The 20,746-nt window shown below is 43.8% G+C and overlaps 2 protein-coding genes across 51 annotated transcripts in view; one reads left to right on the forward strand and one right to left on the reverse strand.

Moving 5' to 3' along the window:
* The window catches only part of MPDZ (multiple PDZ domain crumbs cell polarity complex component), a 182,874-nt gene extending 173,382 nt beyond the window's left edge, over window positions 1–9,492 (reverse strand). For 14 of the 50 annotated variants that reach the window (XM_089317004.1, XM_089316957.1, XM_051845745.3 and 11 more), the window contains exon 1: window positions 9,317–9,481. The gene's annotated coding sequence lies outside the window, so the exon portion shown is untranslated. The other 36 variants (XM_089317024.1, XM_070052077.2, XM_089316999.1 and 33 more) reach the window with 11 other exon arrangements.
* The window catches only part of LOC149128768 (uncharacterized), a 60,520-nt gene that overhangs the window by 10,277 nt on the left and 29,497 nt on the right, over window positions 1–20,746 (forward strand). Inside the window, exons 2-3 of the mRNA XM_089306753.1 lie at window positions 8,521–9,246; window positions 11,569–11,624. Of these exons, the coding sequence (XP_089162879.1) occupies window positions 8,521–9,246; window positions 11,569–11,622 (780 nt within the window). The 3' untranslated portion in view covers window positions 11,623–11,624. The remainder of the gene's footprint in view (window positions 1–8,520; window positions 9,247–11,568; window positions 11,625–20,746) is intronic.

A 20,746-nucleotide genomic window follows, 5' to 3' on the forward strand; every position in this document is an offset into this window, starting at 1 on the left:
GGCCGGCTCTCTTGGGGGCTGCTCAGGTGTTCCTTCAGATAGATGTTCCTCGTGTATGTTGTCTCTCTCCTCCTTTATAGTCCTCTCCACCAATCCCAACTCTGCTACCCACACGCCGAGTACGCTGCTCTCCTCCAATTAGGAGCAGGATCAGCTCCTGCAGGTCATCACTCAAGTTGGCGAGAGGCAGCTGCGTAGAAGCTGTTTACTCCTCTCCCAGCGCCATATTGTGGGAGAGCAGATGCATAGAATAAGTCTTAATTCCAGTAACAGTCTAGTCCAAGTTGCTCCCCACAATGGAGCAGTACCCAGCAATCAACAGTACAAACTACAAATACAGGTAAAATGACTGAATCTCAATCACAAAGTGAAGGAAGTCAGAAAAAGAGGACATACTGGGTTGATTCCATTTCTATAAATCTCTAGAGAATGAAAACTAATCTATGGCAACAGAAAGCAGTCACTAATAATTTGTAGATGAGAGATGAGGAGGCAGGAAAGGAGTACAAAAGAACACAAGGAAACTTTGAAGGATCATATATATATTCACTAGCCTGATTGTTGGAGATGGTTCCACAAGAGCCAAAATGAAAAAAAAAATTGTATACGTTCAGTATGTGCAGTTTATTGGATATTATAAGGTATATAGTCAAACACTCACCCCACCCCCTTTTCTGGAGAAAGGGTGGAGCCTGAACATCCTCAATTTAGCACCCAGCATATGTTTACTGAACTTAGTGGAGCTAGCCAGGGAGCAATAATCCAAGCCTAGGAGTCTTTTCTTCTTTTGTTTTCCTACTTCAGCCACAAAACAGTTCTAAAAATACTTTGTACGTGGCCTGATCCAATTGAATATAATTCAGCCAGTTATATCAGAATAGACATTCCAATGCTATAATTTTCCAAAATGGCATAGGATTACAACATTTACCATCCCCAAGAAAACAGTGAATGTGGAAGGGGGGGGGGTGGCAACACTTCATTGAACCCTGTTTGAAACCATTTAGTTCTTTTTTAAAAAGATTTAATTATTTTTCTGTTTATTTATTTATTTGAAAGGTAGAGCAACAGAGAGAAGGAGACAGAGTCGGAGACAGAGATCTTCCATCTGCTGGTTCACTCTTGGCTTGTAAGAGCTGGATCTTGGTCAGACAGAAGCCAGAAGCTCCATCCCAGTCTCCCACGCGGGTGGCAGGGGTCCAAGTACATGAGCCATCTTTTCATTGCTTTCTCAGGTGCATTAGCACGGAATTGGATTGGAAACAAGAGCAGCCAGAACCTGAACCAGCACTCTGATATGGGATGAAAACTGCCCAAGTGGTAGCTTAAACCATAAAACCACAGTATTGGCCCTGAGACACATCTCAACCCAAACCTTCGGTGCTAACGTATAAAAATGAATGCTGCCCAACATTTTTAATTTTTTTATTAACTGTGATTTGTGAGACAAAGACTGAGAGAAACAGAGATCCTAATCACTGGTTTACTCCCTCAAAGCCCCCAAGGGTCAGGACAAAGCTGGGAGCAGGGACCCAGCTACCAGACCATCACCTGCTGCCTCCTGGGGTACACAACAGTAGGAAGCTGGACTAGGTAGTGGAGTCAGTACTCAAACCCAGGTACTTGGAATGGGGTGTGGTACCACTAGGCCAAACACCTTCTCCCACATCTGATTTATTAAAATGAAATACCCCTGGGTGACTCGGGGAAAAGGAATAGAAAGCTTTATGAGGCAAAAAGATTCCTAAGCCTTATTAACTAATAATATTTTAGACAAAGCGGAACCTATCCCAGTCTGTTTGTGTTCCCCCAATATTCAAATAAAGAAGCCTTGACTTCCCCAAGGTGAGTTCAGGAGGTGGGGCCTGTGGGAGGGGATTAGGTCATCAGAGCAAAGCCCTCTGGGACAGGATCAGTGTCCTTATAAAGGAGGCCCCAGAGAGCTGCCTTTCCCCTTCGACTATCTGAGGAAACAGCAAGAAGGCACTGTCTATGAACAAGGGAACGACTGCCTCACCAAGCAGTGCATCTGCTGGCATCTTCATCTCGTATTCCCCAGCTTCCAGACTGTGAGAAGTAAGTTTCTCTTGTTTATAAACCACTCAGCATATGGTATATTATGTTGTCACAGCCCAAATGGATTAACACAGAGGCCTAGCAGGAACAAAAGAAGCTGGGTGAACCTTGTACACAAAGAAATGGATTTTGCAGAATAACTGTTCATCTATCTTCATGGTTTTGCTAGGTTAGTGCTGACTTAGGAATATAGAAGGACAGATATCCCATGACCATTTTTTTGTAGGCATCCTAGGGGCAACCTGATTGTACAACATAAAGTTACCCTTAAATTAACAATATGACTACTTAACATCTAATTTTAAGCAGAGATCAAGATTTTTAGAATTCATTCTCCACTAGTGTCCTGTGTGCTACCTGGTAGTTAATCGTATAATGCCTCCTCAAAAATGTCAAGAAACATTGGTTCAAACAAAAGCTTAGTGTCAATTCAAAATGAACGAAATTTTAATCAGCACAGATCAGTTTAGCTTCACTGAGTTAAAAATGCAATTGGTGAGACCTGTTAGTCAACAGCTCTACTTATTGTTGTTGATCCAAACAATTTAAGTATCCTCATTTCCGGACTATGTGGTTTTTCTGGGAGGGTAGGGTATTACTACCTGGGTAACAGAAATATAGGCAAATGTTTTTCCCTCCTTGCTCTTGTCCATGTCATCCATGTTTTAACTGTCCTATTTGCATCATCAAAAGCAATTGTTAAAAGAAACAATTATGCATTTTACTATTTATTTATCTTCTTTTTAAGGTTTATTTTAATTGAAAGGTAGAGTGACAAGACAGAAGGAGAGACAGAGACACAGAGATCTTCTATCCACTGGCTTCCACCTCCCCAAATACCCACAATAGCCAGGGCTGGGCCAGACCAAAGCCAGGATCCAGGAAATCTAGCGAGGTCCCCAAAGTGTGGAGAAGGGGCCAAAGCACTTGGGACATCATCTGTCGCTCTCCCAGGTACATCAGCAGGGAGCTGGATTGGAAGCAGAGCAACTAAGATTCCAAATGGCACTTCAATATGAAATGCCTGCATCACAGTGGCAGCTTAATCTGTTGAGCCATAATGCCAATCCCATAAATTTTTTTTAACTTTTTCTTTTTTAATTTCAAAGATAAAGCAACAATGAGAGACAGAAAAAGAGGTCTTTTACCTGCTGGTTCACTCTCCAAATACCCACAACAGCCAGGGCTGGGACAGGCTTAAGCCAGGACCCTGGAACTATCTGGGTCTCCCACGAGGGTGACAGGAACCAAGCACTTGGGCCATCATCTGCTGCCTCCCAGGTGAATTAACAAGAAGCTGAACCAGAAGTATAGGAAATAATATTTGAACTGGCATTCTGATCGGGGATGTGAGTGTCCCAAGTGGCAGGCTGTCCCACAACGCCCAGCCCTCCAGATAATTTTAAAATATAAGCAATAGGGGCAGGTGTTTTGCAAATTAACTACCACTTGTGATGGCAGCATTCTATATTGCAGTGCCAGTTCAAGCCTTGTTTCCTCCACTTCTGTTAACGCCCTGGCAGGCAGCACAGTAGGGCCCACGTGCTTGTACTGATGCGACCCACATGGGAGACCCAAATGGAGTTCCAGGCTCCAGGCTCCTGGCCTGTCAGCTTCAGATGTTGGGGGTGTTTATGGAGTGAACCGCCCTGTGATTGGAAGATCTCTCTCCCTGCCCCTTACCCCTCCCCCAATTTTCTGAGTAGAAGAAAATAAATAACATTAAAAAATAAAATAAAATATAAGCAACAGAGGAAATGGTAAAGTATTCCACAATTACTCAAACTACCAAAATTTAATTAACACAATTTAAAAAGGTTTTCCTTGAGTTGTTTTGTTTGTTTTTATAGCTTATGTTTCTGTTTGTTTCCTTTCTTACAAATGTTTCCTACATTTATTTATAGCACCCTCATGCATTTATTTATAGCACCCCAGATCTGTAGGTAAAGTGGTTTACATGAAAATAACAATGAATGTTGCTTTTGCAGATATAAATAAAACTAAAGAGAAGATAAAGATAAGAATTCATGAAACCAAACAAACCACCATGGGGCAGAGAGGCAGGAAGAAGGCAACAGAAGAATTTAAGTTTTTATATTACTTTTTAGTTAAAACTCATCAAAGTTGGAAGAATGACTTTAAAATTTCTCTTATTCGAAAAACATAATTTCAACATCTACCAAAAAATTGGTTGTTTTGTTGTTTATAATGTAAATTTCATTTTTAGTCTGTTCTCTGGGTGAAAAACATTATGCCAAAGTTAGCCCACAAACCATTCAATGGACATAGATTTTAGAACAATGGAATCTAAAGAATAAATTTTGTTGTTTAAATCAAACTCAAAAATCATGAGATATTTACAATGCTAACAGTTTATCTTGGGCAAATTTATGTTTTACTATTTTTTTTTCTGAGATAGGTTATGATGAGAAAATACATGTTCTTGTGAAACACTCACAAAGAAAACCAATGCAACATCTATAAAATGGAAGGGCTCTAAGAGGCACAATTTCCCAGTGAAGAGGAGAGCAAGAAAACACATGGCCCTGTGCCAGTGATAAAATGCCTTTTACTCAAATAGCAGTTTCCCTTTCTTCCCAAACATCAAATTATCACAACAATGCTTAGACTACCACAATAGGCTCCTATGTGACCTTGCCTTACCCTCAGTCAGTCCATTCTTCAGGTTTAACCAGATGACAGCCAGGTCTAAGAACTTTGTTTTGGGTTGAGTTGTATGCCCTCAAATTCATGTAAAGTCCTAATCACCAGTATGTCAGAAAGTGACTGTATTTGGATAGGCTCTTTAAAGTAATCAAGATTAAATGAGGTCATTGGAATGAGCCTTAAGAAGAAAGAGATCTTCTAACCACTGGCTCCCACTTCTCCAAATTTCTTCCTCAGAGTAAGTCAAGCCACAAATAATCACGGAGGGTGAAGACACAGGAAGACAGTGCATCCACAAGCCACGAAAAGGCCTCCATAGGAACCCAACCCACCGCACAAATAGCTTGCTTTCAACTTCCAATTTCCAGAACTGTAAGGAAACACATTTCTGCTGTCTCAGTCACCCACTTTATGGTACTTTGCTAGCTCAGCCCCAGCAAATAAATACAGAATTTGACAGAAGGAAATGAAATGCTGCAGTAGCAAGTAGCTACAAATGTGGAAGTGGCTTTGGAACTGGATGATGGGAGGGAGCCTAAAGATTTTGAGGTGTGTGCTGGAAAAAGCCTGCATGGCTTTGAAGAGACTTGTGGGCTTGTGGGTAGAAATATGGATGCCTAAGTTGCTTGCCTCCATGGAGGTTTCCAATGGAAATGAGGTACATGTGATGGGAAAGTTGGAATTTCCAAGAGAATAAAACCAAACCTCAGTCTTTACACAGGTACTTCAAAAAGTTCATGGATAAATAAAAGATAATCCAGGGCAACCATTATGCTGCAGTGGGTTAAGCCACCACTTGGGGCACACACATCCCATACTAGAATGCCAGTTTTTGTCCTGGATATTCTGCTTCTGAATCAGCTTCCTGCTAATGTGCACCATGGGAGGCAACAGGAGATTCCTCAAATACTTGAGTACCTGCCACTGAGGGAGACATGGATAGAGTGCCAGGCTCTTGACTTCAGCCTGGCCCACCCCAGCAGTTAAAAACATCTGGGGGAGTGAACCAGCAGATGGAATGATGGAAGCCTTCTCTCTCTCTCCTTCTTCCCCCTCTGTCACTTTGCTTTTCAAATAAATGAATCTTTTTTATATGTTGAAATCCATGCCTAGTTTTCTCATACACATATTTCCATGAACTTTCTGAAGACCCCTTGTATTTCACTGCTCTCTTGTACTCTTTCCCAGCCAAATGTCTCCTCTCAGTACAAACTCATTGTTCTGCTCTATACAGGTATGTATGGATATCCACTCTAGGTCCCCCTGCCCACTTATTTTGCCAGTCTCTTCTACCAGGGGTGGGGAACTTTTTTTTTTTTTTTTTGCCAAGGGCCATTCAGATATTCATAATGCCATTCACAGGTCATACATAGTCATCATATTAAAAACTGGCCTGCTGTAGATTCATCAAATTGCAGGGGCTGCCCTGCCAGAGATTGCCTTGGTAGGGCCAGACCAGATGATTTCAGGGGGCTTTATTTGGCCTGCAGGCCAGAAGTTCTCCAGCCTATCCTACCATGTCCCTTCTCAATGCAAAACCACAGACCTAAGTGGACTTCATAACAAAATACCTTTCACTCCCCCCCTACTGAAAGACAAAAACCTGTTCTGTTTCTTGCTTAAGAGCCTCACTGAGACCAACAAGCAATCCTATGCTGATCTGCTTTCTTAGAATCCCTGTAACTTTTACTGTGTATTAAAAAATTCTATGCTTTGTATCTATTTTTCCAACTAAGAGAATATACCTCAGGAGCAGTATCTTCTATTTACTCAGTGTTCTCCCCAGTGCCTAACCCAATACATTTACCTCCTGATCCATCTATTACTATCCCTGAAGGAACAACTACCTCCACATGAAGGCAGTGGATAGCTTAGCATTGATACTTTATCTCCTTATCTTTCCTATTCCCTTACATGGAAGTCTACTAAAATTTTTCATCACACTATCAATTTTACCAGATTAAATATAATTTCCCAATTATGTTTACATAAATTCTCTCATGCACAACACTAATTTCCAAGAGAAAATTAATACCTTTCTCGTTTAAATGAAGCTGATAACATAGGGAACAATGCAACAATTTTATCAAATGAAATCCTACTTTAAGCCAAATGCCTATGGTTAAAAGCGCATATACCTGGGAACTTCACCCCTGCACATGCACCAGGAAGCAGTCTGGGAAGTTGTCTACTCCTTCCCTTTAAAGTGTAGGATCTCTCTGGCAGAGGTGTGGTTTGCTCTACTTTATTTGGGGGCATTTCCAGCCCAGTGCATCAACTTTGCCTCAAAACATTTTATGAGAATCATAGAGTACTTCATGCATATTATAAATACACAGAATGGAGCCCACCTACAACTCAACTCAAGAGAGTCAAACCTATGTGTCAGATTTGGGAAGTAATCTGGAGAAAATAATCTGCCTCTAGCTCAGGACAGCTATCTCCCAAGCCAGCTTCTAAATCCCTTAATCCCAGCTCTAAACAATGAGTCCTCTTGGGCCTCATTTGTAAACAGCACTTGCTGACTCTAGCAGCTAAAAACTGACAGTTCCTGACCAGGCCTAAACCAAAGCAAAACTACATTTGTAAGACTTCCATGAATCTCTCTGAGCATCTTCAACTTGTAGAGATACTGTGATCTCTGGGAACAGTTCCTAGTCCCAAATAACTACCTGCATTTAAAAGACATCTGAAATGCAAAGATGTCTTGAAGGGTCAGGCGGGGCCTCGTCCATGTTGCACAAATTTGGAGCACTGTGCAACCTCACTAAACATCTCACCCTTCCCATCAGCCTTCAGTGATCAAAGGAAGGAGTGTGGAACAGGAATACAGAAAACCAGAAACAAGAGAAGGGAGATGAAACGAAGGAATACATGTTAAGAGAGATAGTGCACCTATGACCCACCAGTAACATGTTGGGAGTAATCTTTTTATTTTAGCAAAGGAAGAAGAGCAGGGGAGAATTAAGTGGCCTTCAAAATTAGTGTTACCTAAGTTGGCATGCAAGGGCACTGTGGCATCCAACAAGATGCAGAACTTCCAGGTGTGTTAGGTTTTACATTGCAATCGTTCGCCTATGTTCTAGCAGGGGCTAAGGCATATATTACAGAAATTTAGATAATTCGATCCTCGCAAAAGTTCATAGCATGATAACCCAGGCCGGGTTATCAGAGCACAGCCCTCTGGAATGGGATCAGTGTCCTTAGATGAGGTGCTATTTACTCTATAGAAAGACACCTAAAAGAGCATTGTCTATGGAAGCACTAAGGGGTGTGTACGGCAAGAGCTGCCTGCCAGCACAGAATGACAATTTGGTCACTCTGCAATTTCTTCCCCTCTTGGCAGCCAAAAAACCTGGAGCGGTTTTCCTTCCACGTTGGTGAAGCCTCCCTTATCTGATGACACAGATGAAACCCGAGCCTCCAACCACAGCCCCTAGGCACAAAGCTATGCAGCGCCCCTCGCCATGGTCTCCCCCAGCAGAGCCACTTCAGGAGCTCCACACGCCCGGTCCCGCAGCCCCGAGCCCCCCGCCCGGCGGCAGACTCAACCTCCCACCCTCGCGCCGCCGCTCCTCCACCCCCCGCGGTCCCGGCTTCCATTTCCATGTGATCCCTGGGAGGAAGGGCCGGGCCTGTGTTTCCTCTGCAAAGAATGCAAGCAAAAATGTACTCCATCACCACCCCAGACCCAAGCACAGCCCCACAGGATGAGAAGTATCTCCCAGACGCGGCTCCCCTAGGAACGTCCGGCATCTCGCCGCTGCGAAGTCGTAGACAAAGGCGCCCACCGGCGGGAGACGGGATGAAGGGGGAGGCCAGTGCAAAAATGTCCTAGCCAGAGCGGCAGCTGATGAAAGGCCACGGGCGCCACGGGGTGTGGGGGCGGGTCCCAGCTGCGGGCTGGCCTCGGGGGTGGGGAGAAGTCCCCCGGTGCCAAGGCAAGGGACGCCAGGCTGGGGGCTCTACCCACCCGGCACAGCTCCGCCCTGCGTAACGGGGGAGCCGCAGCAGCGGAGAGCAACAGGCTCCCGCACTCCGGAGGGCCCGGTCCGCGCCCCAGGCGCCCAGGCCTCCAGGAGAAGGAAAACAAAAACTTTTAAACCCTTTGCGACTCCGCGAGAGCCAAAGGAGGGGGTGATTGTCGCGGGGAGAGGAGGCGGCGTGCAAGTAGCAGAGGAAACTTCAGACCCCATCCCTAAAAAAAAAAAAAAAAAAAAAAAAAAAAAAAAAGAGCTAGGGGACAGGGGCGCCCCGGCGTCGGGCCCCGCGGGGTGGGGCGAGCGCACCCGGCCCCGCCGCCCGCTGCCGAGCCCCCGGGCGGCCGCGCACCTTCCCGGCGGGGCGCGCGCAGACGCGGGGGCGCGCTGCGGCCTTCCGGCCGGGTCCTCGGCGCCGCTTACCCGGCTCGCGGCGGACGCGAGAGGGGCGGAGGGCTGGGGAAGCCGGGATCACCGGGCACTCGGGCTGGCTCGCCTCGCCCACGCACGCTCTCTTCTCCTCGTAAGTAACGGCCCGGCGAGGAGCTTCGGGATAAACGCGCGCACACACACACCCCCACACACACACTCACACTCACGCGTGACCGAGAAACTTAATCCCGCGCGGCCGGCCGCCGGCGGCCAGACGCCAGCCTCGCGCTCCGCCGCTCCGCCGCGCCCCCTCCCCCGGCGCGCGCCGCACTTGCGCCGACCGGGGCTGCCGCGGAGGCGGTGGCGGGGCCAGGGCTGCCGGGGCTGCGGTGACGCCGGCGACCGGCGGGGCGGCGGGCGGCCTCAGCCAATCAGGGGGCGCGGCCCAGCCCGCTGGTCCTGGGTTTTAAACTAGCTCCTGGGCGGCCAGAGGATGAGCGCTCTGCTAGGCTGTGGGGCGCCCAGTTAGTGGATAATTAGGATTTTTGTTTTTAATGATTTTTTTTTTTAGTATAAGTATGACCTATGCAATGTTTGGGATATACTTATACTAAAAAAAAGGTACTTGTTCATCTGAAGTTCGATTGTAACTGAGAATCTTGTTTGTGTTTGCTGAATCTGGCAACTTATGGGAACTAGTAGCCTTTAGGTGTAGTTTTTGACAGCGTTGTTGTTATATGCACTGCCCTGGAAGTGCCTTCTGCAGGATAGCTGAAGTGGCGCCGCTCTGTAACGAGCACCGGAGGAGTAATCTCACTTTTTTTTTCTTTTCTTTTCTTTTCTTTTCTTTTTTTTTTTTTTCTTTTTTTGACAGGCAGTTAGACAGTGAGAGAGACAGAGAGAAAGGTCTTCCTTCCGTTGGTTCACTCCCCAAGCGCGCTGATCGGAAGCCAGGAACCAGGTGCTTCTCCTGGTCTCCCATGCAGGCGCAGGGCCCAAGCACCTGGGCCATGCTCCACTGCCCTCCTGGGCCACAGCAGAGAGCTGGACTGGAAGAGGAGCAACCAGGACAGAATCCGGCGCCCCAACAAGGACTAGAACCCGTGGTGCTGGCACCACAGGCGGAGGATTAGCCAAGAGTAACTTTAGTGCATCGATGTGTATTCTTAGATTGATGATCCAATAACAGCTCAAAAACGGTGAACACACAGAAGGATTCACAGTCACTGGTGCCAGGAAGAGCAGATAATTCATTTCTATTTTGCGCCTTTTAATATTGTCTTTCAGAAATTCTCAATTTGAGAGCTCTGTAATTTTATGTGTGTGTGCACGCTTCCTTTTTCATTCCATATGTCTAATGTTAAAGTATACCATCAGAGGATACTCAAAAGTCCAACATAAAATATTTGAAAGAATTTCTTTTAATATTCTCTGTAAGCCATGTAATTTCGTCAGATTATCTTTTGTATGTCTACTAAAAATCAATTTGCATTTCTCTAACATCAAATATTTAAGGGGAAACTAAGTTTGTAAGATATACAAGACTTCAGAGGGAAATGGATTTTTTAAAAGATTTTTTTATTTATTTGAAAGTCAGAGTTACAGAGAGAAGGAGAGGCAGAGAGAGAGAGAAAGAGAGAGAGAAAGTGAGAGAGAGAGAGAGGTCTTTCATCTGCTGGTCCGCTCCCCAGATGGCCGCAATGGACGGAGCTGTGCCGATCCGGAGCCAGGAGCTTCCTCCAGGTCTCCCGCGTGGGTGCAGGGGCTCAAGGACTTGGGCCATCTTCTACTGCTTTCCCAGCCCATAGCAGAGAGCTGAATTGAAGTGGAGCAGTCGGGTCTCGAACCGGTGCCCATATGGGATGGCGGCGCTTCAGGCCAGGGCATTAATCCCCTGTGCCACAGTGCCAGCCCGGGAAATGGATTTAAGCACTCAGATAGATATTTTATGGAAAGCATCAAAATGAATAATGTGTCTGCTGATGAGAGTTGAATAAAGCAAGCACAGCAGTAGCCTGGGTGGAGAGAATGCTCCCACCTGTGTGCTCACAGATAGGAATCAGTGTCGTAGGGGCCTGCCAGGGAACTAAGGTACTCACTGTGTTCCCTCAGCATCTATAGGTACCCATCACCTCTGCCTCCCTGAGAAATGAACAGTTGGGTTCCCAGGGAGGGAAAGCTTGTCTGTTCCCTCGTGTACAGCATATCTTTGTCTTCTTGTAACCTTTTCATGAGCACACTCAGATCTCTCCCTCTAAGGAAAGGAAGGAAAAGAAGGAAAGGGGTGGGCGGGAGGGAGGGAAAGAAGCCTCCTCCACAGCCCATCTCTCTCCAGCCACCAGCCTTCTCCCCTTTCCCTTCACAGATAACTTTTTTTAATGTGTCAGCTGACTAGATCCTGGTTTCTCTAGGGAGGCCTTCTACCCCCTCAGCCCAACTGACACATTCTCTCACTTCGTTTCCTTCGTCTCAGGTGCATTTGGAGCTTCTGCAGTCTTGGCTTAGAGACCTCCCTAACCCATCATGACGGTAATCCCGAGCAGTCACACTGTCTTGGTTTTTCTCCTTTTTCTAAAGAGGGGCAGATATGTGGACCCTGAAGCTTATGTAATTTTCTTTCTTTTAAAAACTGTAAAATGCATGACCATCTAAAATATTGCTAGAGCTCCTACCAGCAAAAGAAATACCCAGAATATTATGCTTCATTGGTTTCCAAGTTGATCTGCATCTATCAAAAGGCTTCTCCTCAATCTTTTCTGTCAAATGAACTTGTCTCCCTAACCATTAAATGCTGGAATTCCCAAAACTCCATTTTGGGTCCTCTTTCCTTAAAAAACAAAAAACAAAAAACAAAAAACAACTATCTGTATGTTTAAGTCCATTTCCTCATCTAGCTTATCATCTAATGGCCAAGGATTATTAAATTTGTATCTTCAGTTCAGAATTCATATATCCAAATGTCTGTCTGACTATGTTGTTTGTTTTTCTGAAGCCTAGAATACTCAGAATGAAACTGTGATATTTCTGCTGACTTCTCCTCATGTTCCACAGTTTAAATGTTTCTGTGAGTGTTACTGACATGGATTTTACTCCATGACTCCTACAAATTAAGATAAACCTATTGTGATACATTGTCACTGTTCCTTGTATTTTTGTTTCTCAGTATTTATTTGACTTTGTAACTACATATTTAGTTTTGTAACTACCTGTGCAATGTCTGTCTTCTCTCTTAAACCATATGCTCCCTGAGAATGGAAACCATATCACTCTGATCCTCAGAGCCCAACAAAATATTTCACACCTGATTGGTACTCGAGTGACATAGGATGAGTATATGAATTCAAGAATAAACAGTTTACTCATACAGCTTTTGAGTCATCTAGTTTGGAAAAGATTTTCTTATTGCTTATAAATTCCCAAGGCCTCCTCTTCTTTAAACAGCAAAGAACTTCGATTTGTCAGTTTTTGAGTCTGGTCATTTTCCAAAGAAAATGAAATAAGTTCATGATAGGTTAGCTGCTAGGAGAAATGGAGGAGGAGAAAAATTCCATAATTAGTTACTGAAGGTAATCTTTTAGTCCTAGAAGCTAAAGTGAGATTTGTTATAATTGAACCAAAAGTAAAGAGCTCATAGAATGAATTGGAGAATCAAGATTAAGGAATTCAATTCCCTAGTTTATTGTAAGTGTAAGAGATTAAAACAAAGCATTCTATCATGGCTTAAAGGGTGCTATTGTTCTGGAGTTAGGTCCCAGAGCAAATCCTCCATGACCTCTTTAAGTAGTACTATATCAGAGGACAAAAAGGCAGGTTTCACAGTTTAGCTCTTCCATAAAACTATGCTGTCCTTGGGAATGATTCCATTCAAGAGTGTCTCCTTGGACATTAACTCATGTAGTAATTGCTTTATTCTCTTCTACTTGTTCTAATTCTGAAACCCCAAGATCTTCTAGATGTAACAAACAGCAAGTTGTACTGCACTGGCCAAAGGAGAAAGATGTTGAATTAAATCTTACAGATAAAGCCACAGCATAAAGCAGATAGAATGGAAGTGCTTTTCTCCATGGGGTGCATTGAAGCTCATTCTATATATAGAGATTAGTAATTCACTTTCATGTTGATCACAGTCTGCAATCTGAAAAGGAAGTCATTAGGGATATTATCTATACTCCAGTTTGATCTTTAGTGAAGTATTCTCCACAGCAATTTGTTTTTCTGAATTTGAGTAATGTCAGAAGATTTTATAAGAGAAAATATCTTGGGGACTTCTAGGATGGAGTTAAATTATTTTCATTGTAATTTAGCAAATACAACATTAAGTACACCAGGAATCTTCAAAAAGTTCACAGACAAGGCCAGCACTATGGCATAACAAGTGAAGCCTCCACCTACAGCACTGACATCTCAAATAGGAACTGGTTCGAGACCAAGCAGGTCCTCTTCCTATCCAGCTCCTTGTTAATTTTCCTGAAAAAACAGCAGAAGGCGGCCCAAGTCCTTGGGCTCCTACACCCATGTGGGAGACCCAGAAGAAGCTCCTAGTCCTCAGCTTTGGGGAATGAACCAGCAGTTGGAAGATCTCTCTCTCTCTCTCTCTCTCTATTTCTCTTTCAGCACCCTTGCTCTTCCTCCTCTCTCTGTACGTCTGCCTTTTCAATAAATAAAAAAAAATCAATGTAAAAAATTCACAATGTGTATTATAAAAAAGTCTATGTGTGGATTTTGAAAAAAAAAATTTGGCATCAATATAAACATCTTTTAGTTCCATTGTCTGAATATTTTGAAGTAGCAATGTATGGTATTATTTTACATATGGCTCTTCTGTAACTCAAAATGGTGAAAGGTCCAGGTTATCCACTCAGAAACTTTCATGTCTGCTGAAAGATCCTGGATTTTTTTTTTTTTAAGATTTATCTATTCACTTGAAAGGCAGAGTTGTGGGGCTGGGGGGTGAGGGAGGCAGACAGTTACAGAGAGAGAGAGAGAGAGAGAGAGAGAGAGATAGCTTCCATCTGCTGGTTCCCTCCCCAAATAGCCACAATGGTGGGATAAGGGATGGTCTGAAGCCAGGAGCTTCTTCCAGGTCTCCTACATGGATGCACAGGTCCAAGAACTTGGGCCATCTTCCACTGCTTTCCCAGGCACATTAACAAGAAGTTGGATCAGAAGTAGAGCAGCTGGGACATAACTATTGCCCATATGGGATGCTGGCGCTACTGGTGGTAGCTTTACCCACTATACCACGGCGCTGGACCAAAAAATTGAATTTTGGTACATGAAAATACAGAGGCCCCTTTTAGTTGCCCCCATCACACAGCACAGAGTCTTCATTATGCTCTCCTAACATGGGTAGCCTAAGTGTATATGAGAACCCTCACTGGTTGGTGTTGCTGCAAGAGTCCAGAGCAGTGCTCTGTGTGAACATAATCCTTTCCCAAGTACCAAGTGGTCAGGGGAATTCTAGAATTGTGGGACCCTGGACTACTTCTATCACCTTTAACCAATTATTCCTCTTTTTAATAATGTTCAATTTAGAGCAGACTAGATGATATACTTGGGTTGCCATCTGCTTGAGAGCTATCTAATTTATAACAAATGTGTTATGGGTTACAAAAAGATGTATATTCTGTCTACTGGCTGATTAGCTCTATAATTTCAATTGCCTCCTGTTTTCTCAATGACAAGAAACAGGTGTAGATATCCTTTTCCAGTTTGATCAATGTTGTATTTTTTTTCAAAGACTATTTAAAATAATTTTTAACGTTTTTCTCCATAGAAAGCAGAAAAAATTTTAAAAAAATAATGAAGATGGGAGAAAAGAGGATAATAGATATATGTGTCTTTGAGAGAGCCATTCAAAGGAGAGAATGGCTGAGAGAATCCCAGGCATGAGAAAAATGCAAGATTACTTCTCCTCTGAAGACATGAAGAGTAATCTGTCTCTCTTCATGTAACAAACTGTTTATAGAGGGATAGAGGCTCTGAACCTGACAGTGTGCCTGATTGGGTCTCATCTCTCTAGGGATGACAGAAAGGGCATTTGGAGGTCATGGTCTTCTGACCTTGAAGACCTTGGCTTTCAGACCCACAAATTCTGTTGCAGTAAGAAAATTCTAGGAAAGGCAGCATTTGGATTAGGTTAATTTTGGGGAGAAATGCATATCTAAATGCTGTTCCAGAATCTTTGTCTTGGGTTTATGCAAGCTACTATCACACTTTGGAATATTTCTCCTACAAGATATTTTTTCTCCATCTTGCATACTCAGAGAGCCTATGCTGGCCAAAAATAAATAAATAGATAAATAAATTTTTTAAATCGAGAAGCAGTAAGTACAAGGAAAATAAATTTTTTCAAGTTGCACAGTATCATTTAGGAAGTACTCCTCCCTTGATGTGGCAAAAAAAAAAAATAAATAAATAAAGTAAGTGATAAGGAGATAATTTTTCTAGAATGCTAGTGAGTCATTTGGATCATACCTTACCTGAAACAAACTCCATCTCTTTTCATTATATTTGTATGAACCAATACATATCCTTTAGTGGTTTTTTGTTGTTGTTGTTTTGTTTTAAAGATTTTATTTATTTACTTGAGAGGTAAAGTTACAGAGAGAGGGAGAGACACAGAGAGAGGTCTTCCTTCCGCTGCTTCAGTCCCCAAATGGCTACAATGTCCAGAACTGAGCCAATCCAAAGCCAGGAGCCAGGAGCTTCTTCTCGGTCTCCCAAGTGGGTGCAGGGCGCAAGCACTTGGGCCATCTTCTACTGTTTTCCCAGGCCATTGCTGAGAGCTGGATCAGAAGAGGAGCAAACGGAACTTGAACTGGCGCCCATATGGGATGCCAGCACCACAGGTGGAGGCTTACTTAGCCCATTAAGCCACAGAGCTTAAACTACTTTGAATTGGATTTTCTGTGATTTGCAACTAACAGCACCCAAAGAGATGAAATACACATATTAACCCATTCCTGACGAGCTGGACAGGTACACTGATGTTTCAAGGAACATCCTGAGATTAGCACAGTTAGTGACAGCTTATTGAAGGATAGCTAGAAATATGGGGAAAACAAGAATTTCCATCTGTGAGCAGCCAAATTGTGCTAAAAAATGTGGCATCTTTTTGTTCATACCACAAGCACAAAGAGAAAAATGAAAAGGACAGTTCAGGTGATGTGGCTCTGGAGACCAGGTTTTCTTAACAGTCTTCCCAATTCTACTTCAGTGGACTCCTGTCCTTAGGTATCTTTCTTTCCTTTTGCCACTAACAATGTTTATTTATATTGGTTCCTTGCAAGTTAGTGGCCCTTGATGGTCTGTTCACACTTATCAATGAGACAGTGAACATCCACTTGAGGTTGAGGGCTCTGTGCACATGCAAGTCTTGTTGACTCATGTGATTCATTTTGAGAGAGCAACAGTTCTTTCAGGAGCCTCTAAATTCCAGAATGAGAAAGTCTACTCCAGAGCCATTTGATATCTTTAGAGAGGACATTTCTGAATGTCAACGTGAGAAACAGATGCCTAGTTGCCAGGAACTAGGTATGCAATTTAAAAAATCAGAATCAGAATCTTCATTTTAACCCACTCCTCCTGTGACATTCCTCCAGCTTTCCTTATGTAGAATTGGATCACAAGCCTGTATTCAACACAAATAGTCATAGCATACTTAGAAACAATAGAAGGCACAGACGTAAAGTGTGCAACTCAATAAGTTTTGACAATTATGTATATCCACATAGACACCAATGAAACCAAGATGTAGACAGTTTGTGCCATCCCAGAAAGTTTCCTTGTGTCCTTTCCAGGCAATCTGGATAAGGAACAGTGCCTTGCTGAGCCATATGGGAATGGCAAAAGGAACAGCTAGTAATACTGATCCTGTCTTTAAGATGTCAATGTTTTATTCATCATGGATTTTTACATTGATTTTTTATTTTTAAAAAATAGTGCATTAGAATATGATTTATCTTGACTACTGGATTTTTTTGCATGCAAGGTAAATGACTTGTACAGTGCTTCAGAGTGCCCCTCAAAATTTCATGTGTTAGAATCTTGGTCTTCAGTGTGGCAGTGTTGAAAGGTAGAGCCTAGTGAAAGGTGCCTGTGTCCTGGGGTCAGTGTCCTGGGAGGAGATTAAAGAAGTTCTCAACAGATCCCAGTGTGTGCCTTCCAGAGAGGATTAATATAAAAGAGCAAGATTGTCCCCTCCCTGACCTGTAGCTTGCTGTCTCACCTTGTGGTCTACCTCTCCCAAGTGCTCCCACCGTGATGCCATCTGCCATGTGCTAATCCAAGCAAGAGAGCCTTCCCAGAGCCAAACCAATAGGGTCACTTGATCTTGGACTTTCAATCTCCAAAACCGTGAGCTGCATAAACTTCTTTTCTTGAAAAACACAATGTCAGGTATTTTGTTACATACAATTAGTACCTCACTCATCTCCCTTACTTCTTTGTTATTGTCTTTCTGCCTGTCTGTGTGTCTCCCTCTGTGTGCATCTCTATAGATATAGATATATAGAATAGATGCCTTCCCTATATCTACATATCCAGTCTCTGCATGTAGTCACTCTCCATGGTGGCTTCAGAGTAGTCAGCCCCCTTCCATTGCAGCTAGAGGCCCCCAGAGCAACTGCCCTGATTCCCTAGAGAAGCCAGGAGGCTTTTGCCTGATACAGCTTTAGAGGTCACACAATGTCACTTCTGTCCTATTTTATTCATTGAGACAATCATAAAGGCTCATCAAATTCCAAGAGAGAGGACATAGATTCTATCTCTTGACAGAAAGAGTACCAAAGAATTTTCAAACATATTTTAAAACTACCACGAACCCTAATTGCTCTTACAACCATTTTGGAGCATTAGCAAATAACCCTTATTTGAAAGAGTTAAAAATTTCTGTCCACACTAATTTTGGGGGTAGAAATGGGATAATCAATTTACATACAATCTAGAACATCTCATTTTGTTCTTCCGGTTTAGTTGGATATCGTTGGTTTTATTTACTCTGTCCTCTCAATTAACTTGCTGCTGTTTCTCTGAGTTTAGAGTAAAGCTGGGAATAAGAAGAAAAAGAGCAAAAATATCTCTTCACTTGGTTGGATGCTTACATCTTCCTACAGTGGCAGGTATCCAAGGCTGTCTCCTTCTCTTCTGGTGTGATTTAATGAGTTATTTGGATGCCTCCTCCACTCTGGCCCCTTGGAACTATGCCCATTGTGGGGATGATATACATTTCTTCTGAGTGTACAAAACTCCCTTTCAACTCATGCCTTCAACTCATGCCCTCACAGACTCTTCCTATTAGGGCCCACTTACACAGGCAGGCAGTTCTTTTGGGAAGTCCTTTCAAAATGGTGCTTCCTAGACCTGTGCCTTCCAAGTTGTCTAGCCAGTGACATGGCAACTCAGCCCTAACCACATGTGTAGATTTCTCTTGCACTTGCCATCACGACCAATTCTTGGAAGCCTTCCACATTCCAACTTTTCTAGGGTAGAGTTACCCAGTGATCTCCAGGCTTCCCAAACGTCAGCAACAGATAAAAATTTTTAGAACTATCTCACTATTCCCTGTTTCAATAAATGCATGAGATAAGGCATAAAGGTTTTTAACTCAGCTCAGCTAGCACTTGGCTTTGGAGCTGAAATGCCTTCTCTCCAGCACCCTATCCAAACTCTGTGATTTCTTGAAGCTCCTTTCACTTAACTGAAGAGTATGTGTAGAAGCAGTACTCTTCTCATTGTAAGGACTAGAGGAGAAACAGGGGACTCTCTACCAATTGTAGTTTCTTCCAAGTGAAAGCCTCACTCTGAAATCCTCCTTTGAATTTCTCTTTTCAAATGTAGGCTGAAAGTGGATGATGGGTGGAGGGTATCAGGTTGTGCTGCATTTATTAGTAGTGCTGAGGATATGTCTGTTACTTCCATTTACAATATGTAATTTTGGGACTTCATCAAAGGTCCTAGACAATAAAAATATGTCAAACGGAATTGTTAATACTTGTGTTATACTATATGAGAATCACACATTAATAGTATCTGTTGTTGGGCCATGTCCCATTGTTCTAATTCTTGCATCATATTGTCTTAATTTCTTTACCTTTATTATTATTTTTTATTTGACAGGTAGAGTTGTAGACAGTGAGAGAGAGAGACAGAGAGAAAGGCTTTTCCTCCACTGGTTCACTCCCCAAATGGCCACTACGGCCAGAGCTGCGCTGATCTGAAGCAGGAGCCAGGTGCCTCTTCCTGGTCTCCCATGTGGGTGCAGGGCCCAAGCACTTGGGCCATCCTGCACTGCCCTCCCTGCCACAGCAGAGAGCTGGACTGGAAAAGGGGCAACTGGAACTAGAACCTGGCACCTGCATGGGATACCAGTGCCACAGGCGGAGGATTAACCTGGTACGCCACGGCACCAGCCCTTTTTATATGTTTTAATAGCTGGCATGTCTCACTTTCACTTTTTCTTTCAAAAATCTCATAGCTTTTCTCCCTTGGTAGTATTCCTTACTTATACACAGTAACTTAAGACAATCGATAATATTAAGAGAATCCAAGAGATAATTCAAGTGATATGAAATTTGTATTTTCTTTTTTTTCTTTTAACAGAATATGAGGTCCATTGCACCTTTTCTTAAAAACAGCAGCACTTGCAGATTTTATGGAATCTGTTTTTCAGAGGTAAATACATAAGCACTGTCGCTCCCCCTCTTCGTGGAGGAGCAACACAGGACCCTGCGCTGTTCTTTCGTCTGCTCGGCCCTCCCCGGGTTTGCTGCTGGTTCTTCCCGGGTTGGCTACTATCCCTTCCACCTCCGTGGAAGGGCAGTTCCCCCTGGCCACATTCCCCACTTCCGCAGGGGAGCGGCACACCGCCGGCCGGCTCTCTGGGGGCTGCACGGGTTCCCTTAGATGTTCCCCATAGATGTTCCCGGTGCATGCCGTCTCTCTCCTCCTTTATAGTCCTTCTCTGCCAATCCCAACTCGGCTGAGTACGCTGCTCTCCAATCAGGAGCAAGTCCTACAGTTAATTGGTTGAACTGGAGGCAGCTGTGCGGGAGCTGTTTACTTCTCTCCCAGCGCCATATTGTGGGAGAGCAGATGCATAGAATAAGTCTTAATTCCAGTAACAGTCTAGTCCGGTTTGCTCCCCACAGATCCCCCTTTCTTTTTATTTTTTAGCGTTGATACGCGCCTGTCTTCGGTGTCCCGTGGCACACACTCTGCTCTACTTGCTAGAGTTGCCACAGGCTCTTACAAGTCCTATCAATCAGGAAAACCGAATCCGGGTCCTCTCTTCGCCATTGTGAGGAGGTTTTTAGGCGCTGATACGTGCCTGTGTTCGGTGCCCCGCAGCGCATGCTCTGCTCTGCCTGCAGGGGACTTACAAGACCTATCAGGCAAACCGAATCCAAGCCTTCTTATTGCCTTATTGTGGGGGAGACTTATTAGTGTTGGTTCGTGCCTGTCTTCGGTGACCTGCGGCTCATAAGCTGCTAGCTGCCCGCAGGTGCTCATCGCCTCACTTGATTAGGCAGACCGAATCCAAGCCTTCTAATTGGCATGTTGAGGGGAGGCCTTATTTTTCTCTATTTCTCTATCTCCGGGCATTCCTATCTCTCCCATTTCACTTCTATCTTCCAGCATTCCCATTTCTC

This window comes from Oryctolagus cuniculus, chromosome 1, assembly GCF_051225735.1.
Source record: "Oryctolagus cuniculus isolate XC-2025 breed Fujian yellow rabbit chromosome 1, ASM5122573v1, whole genome shotgun sequence".
NCBI lineage: Eukaryota > Metazoa > Chordata > Mammalia > Lagomorpha > Leporidae > Oryctolagus > Oryctolagus cuniculus.